Genomic DNA, 25851 nt, shown 5'->3' with positions numbered 1-25851 from the left:
TATGAATAATAAATCAAATTTACATCATATTTTGTAATATTCAATGTTCATGATAAAACAATACAAATCATCTAGATAAAATTATAAAAAAACTTTCAATATGTTAATTAGAACAATTCCAATAAGTATTCAAATTGATAACTGTTTACCTAATTCATTAATACAATATTTTAATTAACCTATGTATTGTTCACATTAATGTTAGAATTTGAAAATTTGTATTTGAATAAATACATAGATAAATACTTTAATTATACGAACTTTCTATCCATCATAATAAATTAGTAATACAGTTATATTTTTGTCGTCTTTGGTTGAAATTATAATAAAATATAAAATTATAATTTGCAAAATATAATTTATTGGCGTGATGTAGCGCAGTGTATCATTAAGTCGCCATCTTAGTACATGTTCATCTGCGCTGTTTGCTGTTGGGTCCCGGATGGATGATCATAAGGGAACTACAACAATAATACATACCTTGTCCTTATACCGATTTCCGCATCTATAATGTGTAGATAATAATAAGTAATATAAGTAGACAGCCGGTGTAAAATTCCATTAAATCTTTAAGGTATAGATAACGAAAAATATTTGAAATAGAGGCAATGGTAATGATATTACTTATTGGGAATCACAAGACTTGCAAAAAGACAAATAACTACTTTTTTAATTGTATAAAAATTTTTTTATTTTTTAATGCTTTATATTATTTTTTTGCATGTCCGTCAAAATAATAAATAAAATAATGGAGCTTAACACAACAATTGTTATGTCAGTTAATACTCACTTAGGATGTAAGAATAGACCTACATAATATTTTGGCTCTATCGATGAACTTTTTTATACATACTAAATTAATATCATTTACAGCACATTTGATAACACATTATAAAATTATGTTATAACTAAGTAAGAATAAGGCTTACAAAATATTTTTATCAATCATAATTGGCAGTGCAATCTAGAAGAATATATAATTTAAAGTAATTTGCTTACAACATAAAAATTTTTGATAACATAAATATATTTAAGTATACAATATATTATATAAGTACATTTTTAAATGCTTGTATTTTTATCTAAAAATATCAACTTATAAGTTTAATTTGAAGTTTTTTTTTATTAATAATAAGTAAACTCGAAGATTACAATTGTTCATGAAATAAGTTTTACTTTTATATTTGTTCATAGATTGCGCCATACATACTAAATTTTAGATATTTTGAATACCACTAAAAATAAATATTTTTTCATACAATTTTACACTACAAGATTTTTTTTATAAGAATTATTATTAAAATCAATTTAAGTATAGTGAAGTATTAAGTTATAATTTTAACCATTTAAGTCCCGACTTATGATCGAATAAATATAGGAAATTTTTGAAAAGAGCTTTTAAATTATATTTTTTGTAAAAATAATATTTTAAGAAAAATTTATATTAAAAAGATCTTTGCAATTTTATGTTAATTTTGTAATATTATATTATCACTTATAGTATTAGCATATAATATGATGTTATTATTTCTACACATATGTTACATATCATGAATATACAAGCACCAAAACACGGTTCCTTTATTTAAAATACTAAATAACCAGCTAATTATGAAATTTTGCGTAACAAAACATTAAGATAATCATAAATTTTAAGGGTTTATAACATAATTTATTCAATATTATTCAACCCCCGAGATACCACTAATTAATCCTTTTCATACAAATTTGTATGCAATTAATAAATCAAAATGAAATTGTATATCTGAGGTCTACATGATTAAGAACAAAACAATTGATAACATAATGTATTTAGTAACACCCAACTGGAATAATAAATATAGTTCTTAAGAACTTTGGATTAAGATTTTTAATAAAACTAAATAAAGTATTTATTAATTTGAATGTATGGTTTAAAAAAGTTTTTTCTTCTTTTAAATGTATTTAAAAATATTATTTAGTATATTAATATATATATAAATGTGTGTGTTTAATATTCTTTAATATTCAACAAAGGTTGACTCATTTATTACATTCTTCATTAGTCAGATAATAAAAATAAATTTTCTTTTCTTTTTAATACACGTTTATCTTAATTTATCCTTCATGAAGTAATTTTTATATTCATTCTTTATAATTCCTAAGGGTGTCAACATTAATTGTTTCATATAACCTCATGCATAATTAACAACTAGCTTACTTAATTATTACTCTATATTAACTTAAGCTATATTTAATCGATAGTTTTAGTTTTTTTTTACAACTAAAACTATTTAATCGAAAATAATCTAATTAATAATATAATAAATTTCTTGAGACCAGTCGACTACTAGACGAGAACAATGTTTGTACTAGTATTTCAGAAGTTATTCACATTTTATAGTGATGGTTGTATGTAAAATGAGAGTATTGATATTTTAATCAATAGTTATTTCTCGGGCTCAATTTTCCTACCGCCTAGAAATAAAAATGTCAATAATCTAAATTTAATACATTTTTTATATTTGTTTTTACACTAGTGTAACATTTTCAGAACACATTTTTATGACGTCAAACAAAGTAGATATAAAGTAGAAACTAAAATATTGCGAATAATAATTGAAAAACTATTAAGTTTTTAATAATTCTAACTAAAATTCATTGAATTAAAAATGGTAAGTTTAAATTTGAAATACATTTTTAATTATACAGCAATAATATTATCATTACTGTATAATAAAAAAAAACAATAATATATTATTATTATTAACAATATTGTTAAAAAAAAAAAAAAATTTTTTTATTATTTCTTTATAAATTGAGTCAAAAATAACAATCAGATCATAATTTTTTATGATTTTTTACTAGTTTATATTTAAACGAAATTGCAACCCCTAACCCCACCCCTGGTAGTGTTACTACTGCATAAACGTAGGGTGGTAAATTTATTTTGGGAAAGGTTAAATTTAAATTTCCATTCAACAAATATTTTCTTTTTAGGAATACATGTAATTTTGTCAAATTTGTATGGGGAATAAATTGTAAATTGGGCGACTGAGCTTCCTTAGCCCCACCCAACACCTATGCTCTGTTGTCAGAAAAAAGATAGTCATAAAAAGTATTTGCAATACTTACAAAATAGCACTCATGTCATTTATTCTTATTTTTCGATAGTACTCCCAATATCATCAAATTAAAATAGAGCGTGTTTTTTTTTTAGACTGTAGCAAAATACTATCATATTTTTAGTGTCATATGTTTATGTATTATAAGTACTACTAAAGGAGATAACAGCATGCAAGGTAAAAATAAAAAAGCAAAATTAATTAGTTTTTAATCAAAATTTATTGAATACTTGTTTTACTTATATATATAATTATACAATATAAACCCTTTTTATATATTTTAGAATCGTCCTTAATTTAATTTTCCTTGGAAAATAATCTGGTTTACTTTATAATATGAAACATTACTAAAAAATTTAAATAATTCTATGTATTTTGCTAATATTTTTAGAAAAACTATAGTCACTCTGTAATAATAATAATTAAATTACAAATGTTACCATAATTTAGAATAATTTTTATATAGACTCTATGTCAATAATTTTTATTTATGTTAAATATAATTTTTTTAGTTGCTATACAAGAAATGTTTAAAACAAGTAAGAACTATTTATTATTATTACATCAAATCATCTAAGGGTTCTAAAGAGGGACTGAAACCTTTCAATTTTTTTGTAATTTTGGTTTTGAAAAATGAACGGTTTTGGTAAAAAGAAAAACGAAAAAATAGGCTTTAACCGGTTATAACCGGTTTTTAGAAAATTGGTACAAAATTAATACTGGTAGGTAAATATAAATATACTAAAAAATATAGAGGTGAATAGGCCTCTTATTTTAAAATTTCAATATGATTATTTGTATTATTTCATGAGATGTTAGGGAGCGGAAATTAGATATAATAAGCCACTCCAAAAATGTTGTTAAAATTGCACTTATGCTAAAATGTAATTATTTCCTCTCATAGAGAATTATTGTACAAAGGAAATTCAAAACATAAAAGAGGCTAATGATAAGTTTTTAGCAGTGAGTTAATCACCCAAAATGATTTATTATTTAAACATTTTATGTTAATTTCTTGAACTACGTAGTTTTTTTTATTTTAAATTTCCACCATGAAATTAACATCATTTAAAAAGACAAAATTGAAATACAAATATTATATAAACAATGACTCATTAAATAAAAGTTATGTTCAGAAGTTTTTAGTTTTTATAATTACACTATTCATATAAAAGTTCTAATTTACTTTTCAATACTATAGACGAAATGATTTTATGCTTGCAGCCAGGTTTGTATATATTATTGCAACTATATTATTATTTATGTTTTTAAATATTTAAAGTGCTCATGAGGAGACTTCAAAAGTTTATCATAGTTCGATTAACTATCAATTTATATTCGATAAAATTCAAATTTTCTTCAACAGAAAAAGGATAATTTTTTTTACCGTAAAATTTACTGCGAATCTCCTCACCCGATAATGAAGTGCCTAAAATTTTATTGTAATGTTGGTACCTAAGTTCTCAACATTAGCTGCTAATATTAATAAATAATTATGTAAATTTATCTTAAGTTCGAAAAATTACTATTATTTTTTGTAATAAGAATTGATCATTTGTAGCTAATATTATTTGAAATTAAAACAAATATTTAAAATATTAATTTAAAGCTAAAAATGTTTTAACTCAAAAAACTAGTTGGATAAATCAAAAGTACACTTTTTTGTAAATTTGAAAAAATAATAAACAGACTTATATATATGTAACGCATAAGTCATTGGAATTTTGCATTTGACAATTATTACATGATTTCGTTTTTTTTTTTTCATTCCAAACTAGTACCAATCGAAATTTGCAAAATACTTTTTACGTGTTCTGCACAATTAGTAACTAACAACTAAGTAACACACTGTCATACACCACTTCATCAATCATCAAAAAATACATAAGACTTTTATTGTTATTTCAACTCACAAAAATTGCACTTAAAAAAAATCAAATAAAATTAAATAAATAAAAAATTTTTATGAATTTTCGAACGTATATTTTATTTTATAATTGTCTTTTTGTAGGTTATTTACCAAATATATAAAAATAAAAATAAAAAAATTTTATGTAAAAATAAAAAATTATATTTTTGAATTTTTAACAAAATTATAAATATTTTGATAGCAATTTCATAGTTATGAAATTAACATAAAAATAGTTACGGTGGAGGTGGGTTTTTTTCTGGAAAATTCTTACTTATTTTAAACTAATATAAAAACAATCAAATTGAACGGATAATAGAAAAGGACCAAAAAAGGTCCTAAAACTAAAAACGCCAAAAACATTTTTTTGCTATTAATTTTATTTATAATAATAATTGAGTTGCTTGGGATAGATGGATCTGATCTGAAATATAAAAAACCCAGCACAGGAGGGTCGCGACACAATGGTGACAGTGATTAAAATCACTATAAAAAAAAAAAAGCTTCGATGCAAATCTTTAGATAGTGTTTAATTTTAAAAAATTGGTGGTTTATTCCAAAAGCTACATGATCTACTAGTTCCTTATTAATATTTTGATTGAGATAAAGTATGTCGTATGAAAAAGGGATATAAATATTATTTCTCATAAAAAAATAATGTTGATCCATATACTTTTCAATAAGTTATAGCATTATAAAGTTAAAAATGTAAAAAATAAAATCGAGAATTTTCACACAAAAATAGCATTTGGTAGCCATTTTCACCGTGACGATAAAATAAAGTCCGAAATTTTTTTATTTCATAATAAAGTATATTACATTAGCTTTAATTTAAGATATATATAAAAGTGTTAGACTTTTCGGAACACTTTCAAAATTTAAGTTGAAAAAGTTAATTTTTTGTGAAAAAGTTGTCATTTTAAATACCCTCCTGTGAGCAAGTAAAGGGTCAGATTAAAAAAAAAAAATATACCAAAAGATAGGTAAAGACATCATGCATTTATATAAAAAAAAAATTATATTGATTTGGTTATTTTTAAAAAAGTTATGACAATTTTAAGTAAAAAAAATTGAAAAAATTTCGAAAATTAGCGATTTTTAAATTTGTAATTTTTTTGGAAGTTTCCCTCATTTGCGGGGAACAAGAGAACTATTTTTAAATTTTAAAGGTAATGTCTTCAATTAAATACGATTTGTGATCTTTTGACGTATCGCTTGAAGAAATCGGTTCGGTGAGAGCTGAAAAAAAATTAAAAAAAAAAACACATCATAGCAAAATTAATACCTTTTCAGTTTCGCATCGAAGCTTTATTTATTATATTTCAGTTCAATTCTTTGTTAAGTGTGAACTATATATTTTAAATAATAGCAGACATTTTTTTAATTGTATTTTCTATTTCATAAACAATAAAACGTAGGATAAGAAAATACATTGGTCCGTTTTTACAACCAGTATTTTGAAATGTATTCTCATTTTAAAATATATACAAACTATTAACAGTTAGTGAGATACAGATTATGACCATTTTTAAGCTATTAATATTTTATACTTAGGCGAAGAGAGGCTAAAAAATACAAAATGATCTATGTTTGAAAGTTATTTATAATTATTTAAATTTAATTTAGTGATAATTAAATAAAGAAAATTTTATATTTAAAGTTCTTACATAAATTTGAAAACTTCTCTGCAATTTCTTAAAAAAATTCCCCAGTATTACATTTTTGGAATTTTACAACACTATTCTTAAATGTTCTTTAAACCTGACCCTTATGTTTTAATTTTGTGTTCTTTGTCACATTTATTATAACTTCCACGTCATATTTTATAAATACTAATATATTTTAAAATAATTTTACTATACTATCAAGTTAAAATGCTTGATTGCAAAAAATATATGTATATAACAGTGGCGGCACTGCTTATAGAGACACTGTTATCACTGTTGTAATTTGTATAGTCATATAGATTTAATGTGTAAAATCTATGGTAACATATTTAATAATTAATAATTATATTTATTTTATATAATTAAAAGAGTATACAGAAATAAGTTTTAAATTATCGATTCTTTATTGTTTATTGTTTATGTGTGTATTTGTTATAGAATTTAGTATTAATAAAAGACTTTATTGTAGAATCGATCAACTTATTATTGAACAAAATTACATATCGATAATTTAAAACTTATTACTGTATACTCTTTTAATTACATAAAATAAATATAATTATTAATTATTAAATATGTTACCATAGATTTTACACATTAAATCTATATGATTATACAAATTACAACAGTGATAACAGTGTCCCTATAGCAGTGCCGCTACTGTTATATGTATAATAATGCTCAATCTATATAATTTTTACGAAGCTTCTAGAGATTCTCTCTTGTATGAATTTATTGGAGAAACTCCTTATGGTAAGTTATAAAAAATACTATATTAGATAATTAGATTCATCAATATCATTTTGAAATTAACCAAACAATTGTAAGTCAATATTTTTTATTTGATTTCTAAATTTGCTATTGATCCCAATTCACAATTTACAATATCTATTGGAAGGGCAAAGAATACGTTTAAAGTTAAGTGTCTTTACAAAATATAGGGGTCAGACCATCATTTTTTAATGTAGACTCGGTCACTTATTGTACGACTGGATCATCCGACCGGGGTACAGAGGCACGAGGAACGCGTCCAGCGCCCCGAGGATGTGTAACCATCGCATTGAGTTGAACGCATTTTGGATGTTCAGGCTCACTACCATTTTGAGGCTTTGCTCGTTCTTTGCCCCAAGGGCTAAGTCCCTGAAGAGGGAGGTTGCATCGTCCGTTGACCCCCCTCCTAAAACCGAACTAACCCTCGGCAAGTCCATCGACGTCTGCCAGGTGGGCCTCGATTTGTGTGACCAGCAGCCGCTCGAGGATTTTCCCCAGGTCATCCAACATGCACAGCGGTTGTTACGACGAGAGGAGACCCTCGGGCTTGTCACCCTTTCTCAGTAGCACCAACCTGGCGTTCTTCCACAACATGGGGAAAGTGATGAAATCTATAAAAAACTCACCCAAGACGGTTTTCCAACTAATTGATTAGGCTCATTCACAACAACCACTATCTAGAGATATCTACGTATGTAATAAAATATTGCCACTAAGAACAAAAAAATGTCTAGACCAGGTATGCACTATAGCTTTGATATAGAAAGTTTGAATGGACTTTAGACTTTGACAAAGTTCCCAAAAAATTATTCTACATCGACATGTGTCAGCAATTATTTTATATATCGAAATGACTTTAAACTTTTTCTTTCAATTATTTTATTTGTCTCTATTTTGTAATTAAAACAAAATAACTTTTTAGAGGATATTGAAAAGTATCTGTTTCTACCACGTAAGTTAAATTTGTGTTTTGTATAACTTTTGTTATACGCATTTTATGAATAAGTACCGCAAAATGTTATGTTAAAAATTAAATTATATAAATTGTACATTATATTAATATTGTTTGTTGCCTCTTTAATGTTTACAAACAAATTTTTAAAACTGTTTTAATCATGTTAAGCAATTGTAATAAACATTCAAAAATTATTTCTTTGATAGACTTAGAATATTATAGATCTTCAGAATATGGTAAGTAAAGATTTTGTAAATATCACTATCATAAATAATACATGATAATTACTTATTAAGTAATAATATTTGTATACAGAGTCCTTTTTTTATTATAACCCACTCAGTTACTTATAGAATAAATATAATTTAAACTTTTTTTATTTTGGTTATTTTAAGTTACATATTTTTTTTGAATTATGAACTATGTAATACTTTTTAAGTTCATCCCTTATGCTTTGTAAAGGTGTTAGCTTTGTTTTTTTAAATGGGAATACATATTTAGAATTTAATAAAATGTTTCAGTTTTTAATTCAATAGTAAATGGCATTTGAATTTTTAATATAACTTTATTAGTTTATTAGATATAAACATTTAAAGTATCAAATTTTTGAGTTAATATACATGTATAATTTACAAGGTTTTATAAATACAGGTAGCTAATTGTTTTTTATGACATCACTGTCACAGAAACAGCGTGTTTATTGTCAATTATAACTATCAATAAATAAACTTTCTGTATTGTCAGTTAGTGTATGAGAAACTCACAACAATGTACCTTAATACCATTGATAATAAAAATGTTGTGTACCTGCGAAAAACGATGTTTAAATTATATTTATTCCGTAAGTAATTGAGTGGGTTATGATAAAAAAATCACTCTGTATACTTATTTAATTTTTTTAAGATAATTTAATATTATTATAAATAATCCAGACCATTTGGAATCAAGCTGTTCGTAAAATGAAAAGAACAAAATAATTTTGTACCTATTCACTGAAAATAATTATAATTATTATAATTATTTTGTGGATAAAATTCTTATATATATTTTAATGTAATAATTAATTTAGGAGGCTCTGTAGGTTAAATTTCTTAGTGAACTACTTTATCTTAATCGACTATAATTTGATTTTGAGGACAGGCTTGTTGAAATTTCTCCATTTATAAAACTTTAAATTACACTTATAGTTCAATCAATCAAGTAATACGGTACCTTAATTCAAAATATCAGGAAAATATTAAAATAATAACTATAGGAAATTTGTTTGTTAAAACAAATTGTCAATAAAGGTTAAAATATTATTATAACCTTTACACTAAATAGAATTGAAGAAGCTATAAAAAACAATAATTCACAATTTTACGAATTATTTCAAATAAACATTAAAAAATAAGTCTTTTAAAATATTTTAGACTAAAGTCATAAATTAGTTTAGTGTATTAGCTGTCACAAAGAAAGTTAAAATTACTATTTAATTTGTAATACATTTTTTTATTATAACTTATAGGTAAACTAGAAATAGATATACTCGACAACGAGGTACTTTTTCAAAAAGTAGTTCAACTTAAATTAACAGCAAGTAAATAAAAGTTAAATATAATTTTATAAATACTATTTCATAAAATAATAATAGTTTTAATCTAAATAAATCTAATTTACATAAATTCATAAAAAAATGTTGATTCTCTTTCAAAATTTTATTAAACTAAAATATATGCAGTGCTATAAAAATATTTTTCATATTATGGGGGGAATAACTCCCCTCCATACCTACATATATATACTTGTACGGAAATACAATATTTACCTTTTGTATATATGAATACAAGTATTAACCTAACGTTGATATATTTTGATTAACTATATCATAAGTTTAAATGCATTATTTAACTGCATATCCGGGTCTCATAATATACTTTTTTGTTCCATATCTTATGAAATAATCATTAAAATGATTATTCTATAATTTACAATCTTTTTTTGAAAATATCAATGATAATAATTTTTTTTTAATTTTTATATCTATTAAGCTATAGAATAAAAAAAATGAAATTTTGGTATTTAAAAACTTCAAATACTGTTTTACAATATTAGTCATATATAAAAAATAATTTTTATTAATTAAAAAAAAAACCTATGTTTTATAATACTAATTATTTATGTTTCATTTCTAGCGGACACTACTTGTGATATTGACAACAACAACAGTTAGTGAAAATAATTTTGGTTTTTCTTAATAAAATATTGTATTGTGTATTTATGAATTTTTATAAATTAATATTGTTGTTACTATTCCATAGGATGTAATATTATACGATGTTCTGTAATTTTCAAAAAAAAAAGGTTTCTCTTCCACCTCTTCCCCCTTATAATGTTATACATTTTATTTTTTTAAATATAATCATATATGTTAATTAAACTTAAAAGTCTTAAAATGATCTATTTAAGACAATTACTGGTTAATAACAACTTTTGGACTAGAAGTGAAACGCGGGTTTATTAATTTTTATCAACTAAATTTTAATCAATTAAAAATTAAATTTTATTTCTAATAAAATATTAATACTTTTAGAAAATTTTACTTTAAATGACTACAATGAAGAAGCAAGAATACGATATAATGTACTTCTACCACCTATGCGAAGGTTACTCCATGAATTTTTGGGTAATTTTTTTTATATATTTTAAGGTTCAATTATGTTTTTGGATATAAAATTTTAAAATAAAACGTTAACAGTTCTAACAATTTTTTTTTAAAAATACTTTGATAAATATAGAGAGTAGTATAGATCTGACTAGAAATAACTCATCAAAATTTCGTTGTACTTTTTTTTTAAAACTTTAATAAAAAAATTGTAGTTGTATACGGATACACATCATAAATTATTCAAATATAAACAATTAATAAAAATAAATTTTTATAATTTATTTTACATCGAAATGTATCGAAACACATAATGAGCAATACTATCGGCGACAATGATCTAGTCCGGTGTCAGGGGCGGGAAATTGTATGATAACTACTCTTTGTCATGTTAATAACTGGACAGTTGATATCAAGTAGGACATGGTTGAGTACGGCGCGGTACCGTACCACTCATAAAAATGATTGCCTAAAACATTATTCACCATTTAATTAATTAAATGATGACTTTCAGTTGAAGAAAAAAATTGTAGTAGTGATAATGGAGTAAAATGTAAATTGATTGCATTGATCAAAAGAGCAGAAGATCCTCAAATAGTCAAAGAAATCCCTAGATGTGGAAAAATTCCAGGTCAATGCTTAATTGATACAATATATAAGGATGGAACAAAAATAAAAAATAAATTTTTGGACTACGAACATAAAAAAAGATTCGCAACAATGATATTAGATCATAACAACAATATTCAATTTTGGGACATTCCTGTATTATAGACATTATGATAATATAGCAATCATTTAATTTTAAACTATCTTAATATTATAATAATAGCAAAAAAATGAACTTAATGTATTTTTTAGTGTTATTTAATAAAAATATTCTACAAACAATCTGTTATCTTTTTTTATTAGACAAAATTACTATCTCTTATATTAAAAAGTTATACAACATTTTAATTTAAATATTAGGTTTTTATTTATTGTACGTGCCCCAAAACTAAACAAATTAAAACAATTTCATGAAAATATAAAGACATTGCATTGTGTTATTTTATTATTTAAATATAATCAACTTTTTATCAATAATAAATTGTTTAAACTATGTAATATCAAATAGGCAGTATTTATTTTAATCAAATCTTCAAAGTAAAAATAATATAACAAATAAGAATTATAAATTAAATTGTTTTAGTAGACTTTGAATAAGCTCTAATAGGTGTCGTAATATTTCGATTACATTATAATTTTATAATATCGATATGTACATTATAATTTTGATATATCATAATTCATTCAGATCTTATCTCAATTTTTCTAATCCAAATTTAGCAGTTTAATATTACCCACATGTGTAAAAAAATTAATATTCATTTCATTCAATTTTCCAAAGAATTAGTAAATAAGGGAAATCTTCAATAAAAATTATAAATTTAAAAATCACTGATTTTCGACATTTTTTCAATTTTTTTAAATTAAAAGTGCCATAACTTTTTGAAAAATAGATCAATAGAAAAAAAATTTTTTAAATAGATACATTAGATATTTACCTATCTAATAATACCTAGTAATTTTTTTTGTAAATCTGACTCTTCACCTGCCACAATGAAGGATTAAAAATGATAAATTTTTCACAGTAACTAACTATTGAAAGTGTTTCGGAAATATTGACACTTTTATATACATGGGGTAGTCAGTAAATAAGGAAAGATAAAAGATATTTCTTATTCATATTAAAATAATTTTATTATGTGGTTTTTTTTATTAATAATGAATACATTTTTATTTTCTCATTTCTCACTTGACAAAATTTTTTTAACGATACGTCAAATAATTTAGTTAAAGATATTACCCTCTTTGATTTTGGAATAATTTACTATTATCTTAAAATTAAATACTATCTACAGATATACATCGAAGCGTTTCTTATGATAGTGATTTTAATCGCTGTCAGATATCATCTATACTTATGCCAACTAGATTACTTACAACCTTACTGTACTATCGTTTTGTTTATTATTATATTTTATTATTCATGAACGCAAGTGTGAATTGTCTTTTATTGTTTATTAATTGCAATGAAATTAACGGCTTGACGTCACTTACCAGGCAAATATTGTTTCGACTACCTTATTTGACTTAGCACCTGTCATGATGGTAATATTTTTCCACAAAATTCGTATACGCGATTTTTAGTAATTTTGGAGAATTTTTGAAATGAATATTTTTTAGTTTTAAAATTATATCCTAATTTATTTTTAAATTTTAAATAATGAAACCACATTTAAAATTTTTGAGATTCGATGCGCAGCTGAGAAGGTTTTAATTTTACTATATGTTTTTTTTTTTCTTATTTTTTATTTTGTGCCTGTTACCACTTTTTCTCAGCTCTCACCCAACCGATTTCTTTCAACAATACGTCAACAGATCACAAATCGTATCTAGTGGAAGATATAACCTTCAAAAATTGAAAAAAATTTCCTTTTTCCCCGTAAATGGGAAAAATCTCCAAAATAACTACAAATTTAAAAATTGATAATTTTCGAAAATCTTTCAATTTTTTTACTTAAAACTATCATATCTTTTTCAATAATGATTATATCAATATAATTTTTTTTATATATATGCATGATGCCTTTACCTATCATTTGGTACATTTTTCTTTATAAATCTTACTCTTTATCTGCCCACAAGGAGAAATTTAAAATGACAACTCTTTCACAAAAAATTAACTTTTTCAACTTAACTTTACAAAGTATTTCGGAAATATTGACAATATATTTTATATATATCTTAAATTAATCCTAATATAATATACTTTCTTATGAAAAAAAAATTTTCGGACTTTATTTTGTTTTCACGTTGAAAATAGTTATCGAATGCTATTTTAGGGTGAAAATTCTCGATTTTATATTTTACATTTTTAACTTTATAATACTATAACTTATTGAAAAGTGTATGGATCACTACAATTTTTTTATGAGAAATAATATTTATATCCCTCTTTCATTCGACATACTTTTTTTTTAAATAATACCATTTCCCTTTATATATTTATATATTATAAATATATAGAGATATTTGTTTATTCCTATATTATATTTATAAATCATAAAACTTGTAATCAGGATATAAATAAGAAAATAAGAGATTATGTAGCTTTTGGAATAATCGACTATTTTTTTTAAAAATGAACACTATCTACAAATTTGCATCGAAGCGTTTTTTATGATAGTGATTCTAATTACTATCAGATATCATTATACTTGACCCAACTATGCCACGTCCCCACTGCGCCGCGCCCCATTGTGCTGGGTTTTTATTCATAATTTTTAGTTATTTTGGGATGTATGCAAAATAAATAGAAATAAATCATACAATTATATAAATACATTCATTTAAAACTTATGGATGAAAATATTTTTTTGGTAATTATTTTTATCAAATTGTATATGTTTTAAATATGTATACTAAGATCGCAAACATTATATTATCTAGAAAAAATAAAGAATTATCTTACAACTAATAAAAAATAAAACTGGAACGTCGTGGATTAAAACGAAATTTCATAATTTGCACACTGTGTTAATAAGGATAATCAGAGTATGTAAAATAATTATTACTACTGTATTAAATAATTTTTAATATTTTTTGTTTTGAGTAGATATATATATATATATATATACAGGGTGTTCAGTAAGTCTGGAAACGGGTTTCTATTGTTCTCATTGTTTGTAACAATGAGAACAATAGAAACCCGTTTCCTGACTTACTGAACACCCTGTATATATTTACACAGGAATAAATAAAATGAAAACTTATTTTTTTCAACTTTTGCTATAAGTTTGCTTTAATCTAATGGAATTATTTTGTTATAAAACCGCTTATTAAAGAAAATTTTTTAAATTGATCAAATGAAATTATTTTAAAGGTGTGCGCACATAGGCAGATAATAGTGCTTTCGTTGTCTCTGATTGATAAAGTACTATTAAAGTAGGCTAATTAATATTTATATTCACTAGAAAAAACTACAAATTTACATGGGAGTACTATCATATTTTTTAAAATAAAATTTCAAACTAAGTATACAAAATAGGTGCTTAAGCATAAATACTAAGCAAGTTCCTTAAATCTTCATAAAATATGGACCATTTTGAAAGGGTTAAAGAACGAGACATACTTTTGTTGCCCCTAACTATATCTACGCACTGAAATAAATCTATGATTTATTTCAGTTCAAAATTAGGTTTATTATTAACACTGTGTGAAAATGGATTATTAATATTTTTTATTAAGTTACAGATTGTGATGGAAAAGATAAAATTAATTGGGTTCATAGTTTTCTTTCTTCTCAATTCAGTTGTAAAAGGAAACATTAATAGTTTGAGAGGTACTATAAAGTATACAATAATAAAATAAAATTATATTATAGGCTATTATGTATTACATTTCATATTACTATTAGGAACACAATTACAAGTTTTAAAATGAATAACATTAAATATAATAATAATGATAATGAAAAATTAAATAATTTACATACAAAAATTTAAGAAATGCTAACAAAAAAAATTTAAAAAAAGGTAATAAATTGAAAAATGCCTGATTAAGTAATAATTTTACCACTATGTAGTCGTTTTAAGATCATAAGATAATATAGATTTAAAAAAACCCCAGCACAGGGGGGTCGCGGCACAGTGGTGACGTGGCATAGTTAGATCAAGTATAATGATATCTGACAGTGATTAAAATCACTATCAAAAAAAAAACGCTTCGATGCAAATTAGTGATAGTGTTTAATTTTAAAAAATTGGTTGATTATTCCAAAAGCTACATAATCTGCTAGTTCCTTATTAATATCTTAATTAAGATAAAGTATGTCGAATGAAAAAGGGATTATTAAAAAATATTATTTCTCATAAAAAAATAATGTTGATCCATGTACTTTTCAATATGTCATAGCATTATAAAGTTAAAAATGTAAAAAATAAAATCGAGAATTTTCACACAATAATAGCAATTGGTAACCATTTTAACCATGAAGATAAAATAAAGTCCGAAATTTTTTTTTTCATAATAAAGTCTATTACATTAGCTTTAATTTAAGATATATATAAAAGTGTCAGACTTTCCGGAACATTTTCAAAAGTCAAGTTGAAAAAATTAATTTTTTGTGAAAAAGTTGTCATTTTAAATCCCCCCCTGTGGGCAGGTAAAGGGTCAGATATAAAAAAAAAATATACCAAATGATAGGTAAAAACATCATGCATTTATATAAAAAAAAAATTATATTGATTTGGTTATTTTTAAAAAAGTTATGGCAATTTTAAGTAAAAAAAATTGAAAAAATTTCGAAAATTAGCGATTTTTAAATTTGTAATTTTTTTGGAAGTTTCCCTCATTTGCGGGGAACAAGAGAACTATTTTTAAATTTTAAAGGTAATGTCTTCGACTTTATACGATTTGTGATCTTTTGACGTATCATTGAAAGAAATCGGTTCGGTTAGAGCTGATAAAATGTGGTAACAGACACAAAAAAAAAAAAAACACATCTTAGTAAAATCAATACCTTCTCAGCTTCGCATCAAAGCTAAAATAATATTGCTAAGTAACAATAGCTATAAGTATAGTTTAATTTGTATTTTTCATTATTACCCTTAAACGTTTCCTTTTTAATTAACAAGTAAGTTAATAGCACACAGCCCGAGTAGATCCAACTGTCAGCAGTGAACCAAAAGAATCTATGTTTGCCACATTTGTAAATTAGTTAGGTTTATTTTTTTATACATAAAATACTAGGTGACCTTGGCCACGGAGATCCTGTCATTTTTGTTAAGTATGCGTTTTTGCCCTTCTGAATTTTTTATGTTTAATGAAAAAATTACGTTTATGTTTAACTTTACTGTTTTTTTTTTAAGTGCTTTTTCAATTAGCTTTAATTTTATAAGATACAGCTAGGAAAAGGAGATGCTTTAGAAGAACAAAAAAATCCTTTAGCCGCGTAGAAAGCATTTCCTTGTATTTTTTTGTAAAAATGTATTAACTTGACAACAATTAGTAAGTCTTAGGAATTATCTAGGAGGCTAGTCGAACTTATTAATACAAATTTATATTAAGATAAATTCTCTAACAGTAAATGTTATTAAATCATAAGAGTTTCGTACGATTTAATTTTAATTTGTTAAATTTTCATATTTCAAAATCAATGTGTTATAAATTTATTTAAAAATACTATAAAGTTATCATTGAATTTAATTAAAATTTTATGTTATTTTTACATAAATAAAATGTAAAATAAAGTATCTAATAATGCCTGATAAATAATAAAAAAATAATACGTATATAATGTAAAACTCAAATAGAGATGTTTTATCAAAAAGTTGAACATAAAAATAAAATAACATTATAATATAAAAAAAAAGTTATATTTAAAAATTTAATTAACGTTATTATATCATGAAAAACTCAAATAATGAATGACGTTTTTATATAAAACAAAAAAAATATTTAAATTAAGCCATGAATATTTGATTTATTATTAATGTGTAATTATAGATAAACTCTTTGCTTTATGCAAAAAGTGAAATATTTAAAATTTATGTATTAAAATTATGATAATGTCATGATTCACTAAAATACTATTATATTTTGGAAATAATTTATATATAAACAGTGGCGGCTCGTGGCTTAGACGACGGGACGATCGCACCGCCTACTAAATTGCATTAAAAGAAGAAAATTAATTGTATATTTTTATACAATTCTACATTTTTATTAAAAATGAAAATGTTTAAGTAGTAAAATAGTTATAATACATTTGTCGTGTGCAAACATTAAAGTTGTTTTTCTCAGTATATACGAGTAAGCATACACACACGAGCAGTGTACGAATGACCGACAGCGTCGTCCATACAGTAAAATATTAGTATATTACTAAATTGAGTAATTTATTTTTAGAATTAACTACGTGTACGCTCGTCATTATCTGTTGCTATAACAGAATAATCGCTACAATTATTTATTTCATTTCTATATTCTACTGCGACCTTTAAAATAATATGTGTATTGTGTTTATTTTATTATATTTAATTTGACATTTTTTTATACCTATGACTAGCGGCATTATATTTGAAGTCGTATCTAATAACTTAATATACTACAGAACGCAGAATAAATACAAGAAATTAAAATTGAGTGTTGAAAATTTGTTGTTTATGGATTTTCCATAATACGCAAATTGTAAATTTTGTAAATTCTATGTTCAAAAAAATTCAAAATTTATAAACTTAAGAATAAAATTGAAGTACTATTTAATATGAGTAAAACAGTACTAGTTCCACAGTGATAGCTTATTTGGATGTGAAGTTATAGGCTGTTTTTTCATGTTTTTAATTATAAAAAATGCTCTATCAGGTAAAAAAACAATAATAAAAAAAAAAAATATTATTTTTGTTGTCAATGACCTTTAAGAAGTCTATGATATAAATTTCATAAATTTCTGAACTATACCAGCACACACATTAGGTGATTTCATATGGAATGACCCAGTAGCGTATTTCAAAATTCATAATTTTTAATTTTTTTTATGACGAATAAAAATATAGAAAGATAATATAAGGTTGCCATTTAAAAATCCAAAGTTGATACAAATTCTAAGTATAAGGGATGATGATAGAAATTAAATTTTTCTTTCAATATTTCCAGGAGCTGCAAAAGAAGTATGTATTACAAGTAAGAAAAATTAGAATTTATTTTATAAAATACTTAATCATTATCATTTTAATTAACTAAACTAATTAGGCAATGTGTTAGATTATTAGATTTTTAAAAAAATATTTACCTAATTAAAAGGTTTTCTATTTTTTTTTTTGTGTGTATAAAACTGTTACATTATTTGTTGTGATTACAGATTCATTATATACGGATTTCGTAAAAGGTAATGTATTTTTTGTTTTCATACACTTTACGGTAAGTTATCATACGCTTCTGCCACATGCGTCATAAATTAATCTAAGTGTGATAAAACATTTTCTCACTTACAATGAGTACTCCTCAACTGATTTTACCGCCTCATTTTTAATTTTATACCAATAATTAAACATCAAACTGATTTCTACGAGACATAAAAATTGATTAGTAAATTTCATTAAAAAAATAAAAATATTCTAGATTTGCACATCATTTTTTTCATCTGTTAACAATTTTAAAATCTAAGTAATGATAAAAAATTAGTTAATTATAGGCAATTTCTTGTATTTGAATTAGTATATAGAATTAGATAAAAACTTCAAAAGTAAATTTTAAATAATACGAAATATATTTCCAGATTTTATAAAATTGTAACAACGTGCGTTTTAAAAATGAACTAGTTTATAAACGCTTACGGAGCACTTAACATTTTTTCTGATCTTCTTAAATAATTTTCTCGATTTTTAAAAAAAAAAAAAATTGAAAATCACAGTTAAGTAATTTCTCTTGTTTGGCGAATTTTTAACGTTTTATTATAAGTGAGGCATTTAATGTATACATCTTAATTTTATAAAATTAAATAATTTTATCTATCCTAAATATATCAATAATATTTAAATATGCTATTATAATAGTATTTTTCAAACTACATATAAGATTTTGTTTTCAATAATCTAGTTTAGATTTTTTTTTAAGGTGACAGAATACACTTAATACTTAAAATTATACAGAAATACTCTTATGGTAATTAATTACTTTACTTTATTATAAAACGTATATCTATTTTGTAAATATACTTATATAGTATTATAAAAACTATAAATATAATTTTGTTATAGATGAAATTTCGAAGTTCATTTTTCCTCCAGGTATTTCTAATCGAAATATTTTAAACTATATAGTAGTATATAAATAGACTGAATATTTCAAAATTGTTTGTCAACTTTTTTGTTAGTATTTCTATTTAAAATAAAAAATGGTTTTTGAAATAAATTTATTGGTACACATACTTATTATATGAAGAAAATTATGCAAAGATATGAATTGTTAGAAAGTACATTTTTTATCATTTATTTATAAAGCGTATTCAGTATTCAAAAACCCAGCACAGGGGGTCGCAGCACAGTGGTGACGTGTCATAGTTGGGGCAAGTATAATGATATCTGACAGTGATTAAAATCACTATGAAAAAAAAACGCTTCTATGCAAATTTTTAAATAGTGTTTAATTTTAAAAAATTGGTGGATTATACCAGAAACTACATTATCTGCTATTTCCTTATTTATATCCTGATTAAGATAAAGTATGTCGAATGAAATAGTGATATAAATATTATTTCTCATAAACAAATTGTATTGATCCATACACTTTTCAATAAGTTATGGCATTATAAAGTTAAAAATGTAAAAAATAAAATCGAGAATTTTCACACAAAAATAGCATCCGAAAACTATTTTCACTGTGAAAACAAAATATAATCCGAATTTTTTTTTTTCATAATAAAGTATATTACATTAGTATTAATTTAAAGTATTTATAAAAGTGTTAGTATTTCCTGAACACTTTCAAAAGTTAAGTTGAAAAAGTAAATTTTTTGTAAAAAAGTTTTAAATTTTTAAAGTTTTAAAAGTTAAAAAAGTAATTTTAAATCCTCTCCTATGGACAGATTAAGGGTCAGATTTATAAAAAAAAATACACCAAATTATAGGTAAAGACGTTTAGCATCTATAAAAAGAATTATATTGATTTGTTCATTTTAAAGAAAGTTATGGCAGTTTTAAGTAAAAAAAAATTGAACAAATTTCGAAAATTTGCGATCTTAAAATTTGTAATTTTTTTGGAGATTTCCCCCATTTGCGAGGAATAAGGGAAAATTTTTCAAATTAAAATATAAAAATTTATCATTTCTCGATTTATTTATTATATTTCAGTTCACTTCTTTGTAAAGTATGAACTATATATTTTAAATAATAGAAGACATTTTTTTACAGAATTATCAAACATAGAGACTTCATTATATGGTAAAGTAACAACTAATTTTTGTATAAATGTGTTGTTTAACTGTTACCATAATAACAGTTATCTTATATAACGAAAGATATTAATGTTTTTATGAATAACTAATTGATAACATTCTGTTGACCGTGACTTTTATTTTGCTTCACGCTCGTCTGAGGTGTCACTCTTTGCCGATCGACGTGTGGCATTAACAAATTGTGCATATTGTTCGTTGCATCTGCCCGTTTGTAGTAATATTATGATATACGTCTCTTAAGCATAAAGTCGTAATTTTTTGGCGGATTTCTTACCATTTGAGGGGAACGAAGAATTTTTGTTGGTAATATCTTCAAATATATAGAATTTATTATTTTTTGACGAATATTTAAAAAAAATTGTCCAGAAAAAGCTATAAAAATAATTTATAGACCGAAATAAAAAAAAATCGTGTTATAGTAAAATAAATATGTTCTCAACTTTAAAATTATACATCACAATAAAAATCATTACTTTGCCAGCTACATGAGGATGACTGAGTTAAGTAGTTCTAGAGAACCCAAAAGACATACGCCATTTTACCATCCTTTCTGGCGACACCTGATCTAGCAAAAAACTTAATATTTTAAACATCGTTAAACGAAATTACACATTATTAATTTTTTATATTATATATGTAATATTTATATACTATCTTATTGTTAGAATATACGGGTTTAGAATTGGAACACAGCGAGAAAGTATTTCAATTAATTATTCAAGACTATATAGAAGAAGGTACTATGCGTTTTTAGTCATTTCTAAATATTTTTTCCAATGTTATATAATTTAATTATATGTCAATGAAATAAATATGTTAATGTATTATTTACCTGTCACTTCTAAAAAAATATTATTTTTTGTTTGTTAAAGGTTATAATTTTGTAAACAAATTATTCAGTTTCGTTCTTTTTTCAGGAGATAATATTAATCCCGATTATACAATTTGTGACAAATTTAATGGCAAGTAATAATCAAAGGGTTTGCTGCTACAAAGGAGGTAGCTCCACTTATGGGTCAAATGTTGTAAAAAAAAATTACTCTTTCATTCAATAACAGAAAAATGTATTTACATGTATTTTTTGTCGAGTAATTAAAAAATAAAATACAAACGTCATTGTATTATATGGAATATAGTTACTTAAAATAAATATTAAATTTAGGGATTTCGAGGGGCTGAGATGACGATGTTTGACTTACTATGTGTAATAATAATATAATGTATTTTTTCTCTCGGGGTATGATTACTAGCTTTTTATGACAAGATTTAAAACACAGAGAAACAAACTGATATTTGAAAATGTATTAATATGATAATAATTTGAATTAGAAATCATTGTGATTAATTATCATGCTTTAAGTATCAATAAATGCACTCGTACTAGTAGTTATCAAAGTTTGTGTTGACTGTGAGTTGGGTCAATAAAAATACCTTGAGTAGAACAAGAACCACAAATGGGTTCTCCATCTTGACAAGAGAGTCTTTATTAGTATGGATCATATGGCAACCCACTCAAAAATTAGACTAGGCTGGTTATTTTCTTACAAACTTTATTGATTTATTTAATTTAAACAATATTTTATTATAGGGATCACTTAATTTTTCCAAATCCCTACCTAATTTATATACTCATTATTCTTAACTTTAAACCATATAAATCGTAAGAGAAACTATCTTTGTGATGTTTGAAATAAGGTTAAATAAATAAATAAATGTACTTCGTTTTTTGCGATGTACAATATTTGCCATGCCACTTGAACAAGTTGAAAAGATTATAAGGTGAAGAAAGAATGAGCAGAAGTGACAGTTTTATATTAAATTAAATATACATTTACTGTTATCTGTTTACTACTCGATTGTGTTAGTTATTACAGATTATTTTACTTTAAATCGCTGTTTTTTGACAACTAATGAATTCCTTATAGTTATTACATTAAGTTCTTATCATTGCATTTTTCTCATAATAGTATAAAAAATACACACGCATAATATGCATTTATTTTAATAACTAATATACAATGATTTATAGATTACTGAGTAATTAGTGGTATATGTATTATACAGAAAATAAAAAATTGTGTTTCAATTTTTCATTAAACAGGATAAAGTGGAGTTACCTTTTTTTTTGCGTAAAATCATTTAATTCTTATATAGAATGTATTAGTTTTGCCTTTTCTTTTGAAATGAGATTTATAATTATTAATTGAATTCTTTTGAACCATAGGTTTGTAATATATGTCTAGGTTGTCCATAGAGTAATCTAAAATTGTGTGTATTTTTATTAACTTTTTTATGTTAACATAAAAAAGGTAATTAAAACACATTCAAAAAATCATTCACAATTATATGTGAGTGATAGGTGAATTTCATGAATAATTTTTCAGGAAATTCACTGAACTTATTCGTGTTTAATGAAATCATTAATAAATTGTTTAAATTATACCTGAAACGTATTATTAACTTTCAGAAGGGATTTCCATTGAAAGTTATAATGAAGAGTTTCAGTTACGATACGATTATATATTAAAACCCACATTTAAAGATTTACTTCAAATTGAATTAAGTAATACATATTTTTTTAATTTTAATATTTTTATATAGATATTTATAAGATGAGTCATTGACAATAATTTTTAGTTATTGGTCCTCGGATTTTAATAAAAACAATACGTTAAAAACCCAGCACAGGGGGGTCGCGGCACAGTGATGCCATGGTATAATTGGATCAAGTATAAAGATATCTGACAGTGATTAAAATCACTATCAAAAATAAACGCTTCGATGCAAATCTTTAGATAGTGTTTAATTTTAAAAAAAATTGGTGTTTTATTCCAAAAGCTACTTGATCTGCTGGTTCCTTATTAATATCTCGATTAAGATAAAGTATGTCGAATGAAAAGGGTTTATTAAAAAATATTATTTCTCATAAAAAAATTGTGTGGATCCATAAACTTTTCAATAAGTTACAGCATTATAAAGTTAAATATAATATAAATAATAAAATCGAGAATTTTCACACGAAAATAGCATTTGGTAGCCATTTTTGCCGTGAAGACAAGTCCAGAGGTCAAATTTTTTTTTTTCAAATTAAAGTACATTACATTAGCTTTAATTTAAGATATATATAAAAGTGTCAGACCTTCCGGAACATTTTCAAAAGTTAAGTTGAAAAAGTTAATTTTTTGTGAAAAAGTTGTCATTTTAAATCCCCCCCTGTGGGCAGGTTAAGTGTCAGATTTACAAAAAAAATATACCAAATGATAGGTAAAGACATCAAGCATCTATATAAAAAAAAATTATATTGATATGTTCATTTTTGAAAAAGTTACGGCAGTTTTTAGTAAAAAAAATTGAAAAAATTTCGAAAATTAGCGATTTTTAAATTTGTAATTTTTTTGGAGGTTTCCCCCATTTACGGGGAACGAGGGAAATTTTTTCAATTTTGAAGGGTAATGTCTTCGACTAGATACGATTTGTGATCTTTTGACGTATCGTTGAAAGAAATCCGTGCGGTGAGAGCTGAGAAAAAGTGGTAACAGACACAAAAAAAAAAAAAAAAACACATTATAGTAAAACCAATACCTTCTCAGCTTCGCATCGAAGCTAAAATATAAAAACTTTACGTTAAAATATAAAAACTTATACTTGTATATAAGTAAATACGTATTAAATTAAAAATTATTTGGCCATAATTATCTCTCTTCACTAAATCTTTAATTAGAATACATTGTGTTTTTTAAATTGTGACAGTTTTATTTACAATCTAACATATATAACATTAGGTTATATAACATTTTAGCATTATATTTTCTAATATTTAATACAAATTCTAATTAACTAAAATTCTTATGATATTAATAAGACAAGTATTCCGTGATACGAATAAAAATTATTGTTTAAATTTAGTAACAGTTATTTGGTCATTATATCGAATTAAATCGATACGTTTAAAATATTTAAGTGTCTAAAATTATTGAATTTTCTTTTTCAGGTGACAAGGTTAATTGTTCAGATGACGAAGGGGTAAAGTGTAAATTGATAGCTTTAATTAGAAGATCAATTGATCATCAAATTGAGAATCAGTTAATAAACTGCGACAAACAACGACATCATTGTATCATTAATACAAAGTATAGAAATAATACACAAATAGAAAATCGTTTTTTTGACATCTATACAGAAGATCAAATTTGGGCTACTGTTATCATTAATGATGAAAATGGAGGATATAGTTTATGGGATCCATAAATAAAACTGTTCTAATTTTAATGTTCAACCAATTTTTGTCTCCACCTGTTTCGAGTTCTATTCCTAAACCTCCTAAAAATAGTTTACAAAATTTTTAATATTTGTAGTATTAATATTAATAGCAGTAACTATGTATGTGTCTAAGCTTTTATGTTTTGTTGTATTATTTAGAGTATTTAAAGATTATCAGAGTGGAATAGATCGAACTGACCACTCCAATAAATTTTGAGACAATAATCTTTTTACTGTGATTTATAATTAACAATTTTTTATAATTACATTATCTATATACAAGATCACCAAAACATGGTTTATGTATTTAAAATACAATATTAATAGTTTATTATAGATACAATCTACTTATTAAACAGATCTTTAGTATCGCTTATATATTGGAATTGACCAATTAGTAAAGAAGGCCCAGCTTCCAAGATCACGTTAGGGATCCCTAGACTACTGTTGTAATAGGCCCTATACATAAAATACAAAACACAATCAACACTTTCTATCCTCTAAAACAGCCAAACATACAACTATCACGATCACGCCACAC

The 25851-nt window shown here is 24.0% G+C and overlaps 2 protein-coding genes across 4 annotated transcripts; both read left to right on the top strand.

Moving 5' to 3' along the window:
• The first annotated feature begins 2531 nt into the window (after nt 1–2531).
• LOC126900332 (uncharacterized) lies at nt 2532–11941 on the top strand. Its single transcript, XM_050675981.1, has 11 exons — nt 2532–2654; nt 3200–3281; nt 3617–3643; nt 4306–4332; nt 7386–7433; nt 8374–8403; nt 8613–8642; nt 9914–9985; nt 10581–10613; nt 10979–11071; nt 11565–11941. Exons 1-11 carry the CDS (start codon nt 2652–2654, stop codon nt 11822–11824), a joined length of 705 nt encoding a protein of 234 aa, XP_050531938.1. The 5' UTR covers nt 2532–2651; the 3' UTR covers nt 11825–11941.
• A 2622-nt stretch (nt 11942–14563) lies between these two features.
• LOC126900331 (uncharacterized) lies at nt 14564–25588 on the top strand. 3 transcript variants are annotated; one of them, XM_050675978.1, is made up of 11 exons: nt 14564–14650; nt 15344–15437; nt 18752–18778; nt 18957–18983; nt 19712–19759; nt 19855–19884; nt 21007–21036; nt 21716–21787; nt 21968–22012; nt 23518–23613; nt 25042–25588. In XM_050675978.1, the coding sequence occupies exons 2-11, from the start codon at nt 15356–15358 to the stop codon at nt 25296–25298; spliced, it is 714 nt and encodes a 237-aa protein (XP_050531935.1). In that variant the 5' UTR covers nt 14564–14650; nt 15344–15355; the 3' UTR covers nt 25299–25588. The 3 variants fall into 3 exon arrangements, with proteins under 3 accessions (XP_050531935.1, XP_050531936.1, XP_050531937.1); XM_050675979.1 differs by having other exon boundaries at nt 14593–14650; nt 15350–15437; XM_050675980.1 differs by lacking the exons at nt 14564–14650; nt 15344–15437 and adding an exon at nt 17953–18460.
• Nucleotides 25589–25851: the final 263 nt, after the last annotated feature.

The sequence above is a fragment of the Daktulosphaira vitifoliae genome, unplaced genomic scaffold, assembly GCF_025091365.1.
Source record: "Daktulosphaira vitifoliae isolate Bord-2020 unplaced genomic scaffold, ASM2509136v1 Scaffold_3, whole genome shotgun sequence".
Classification (NCBI taxonomy): Eukaryota; Metazoa; Arthropoda; class Insecta; order Hemiptera; family Phylloxeridae; genus Daktulosphaira; species Daktulosphaira vitifoliae.
Note: the sequence above shows the minus strand (reverse complement) of the source record. Positions and strands in the feature narration are given on the sequence as shown.

Excerpts from the sequence above, each read along its gene's own strand:
- LOC126900332 (XM_050675981.1), top strand. Across the intron at positions 3,644-4,305 it reads ACAAGAAATGTTTAAAACAA|ACGAAATGATTTTATGCTTG; the intron begins GTAAGAACTATT and ends TCAATACTATAG. Across the intron at positions 10,614-10,978 it reads TGATATTGACAACAACAACA|AAAATTTTACTTTAAATGAC; the intron begins GTTAGTGAAAAT and ends TAATACTTTTAG.
- LOC126900331 (XM_050675978.1), top strand. The coding sequence starts at position 15,356 with ATGGAAAAGATAAAATTAATTGGGTTCATAGTTTTCTTTCTTCTCAAT. Across the intron at positions 18,779-18,956 it reads AAAAGAAGTATGTATTACAA|ATTCATTATATACGGATTTC; the intron begins GTAAGAAAAATT and ends TTGTGATTACAG. Across the intron at positions 19,760-19,854 it reads TATACAGAAATACTCTTATG|ATGAAATTTCGAAGTTCATT; the intron begins GTAATTAATTAC and ends ATTTTGTTATAG.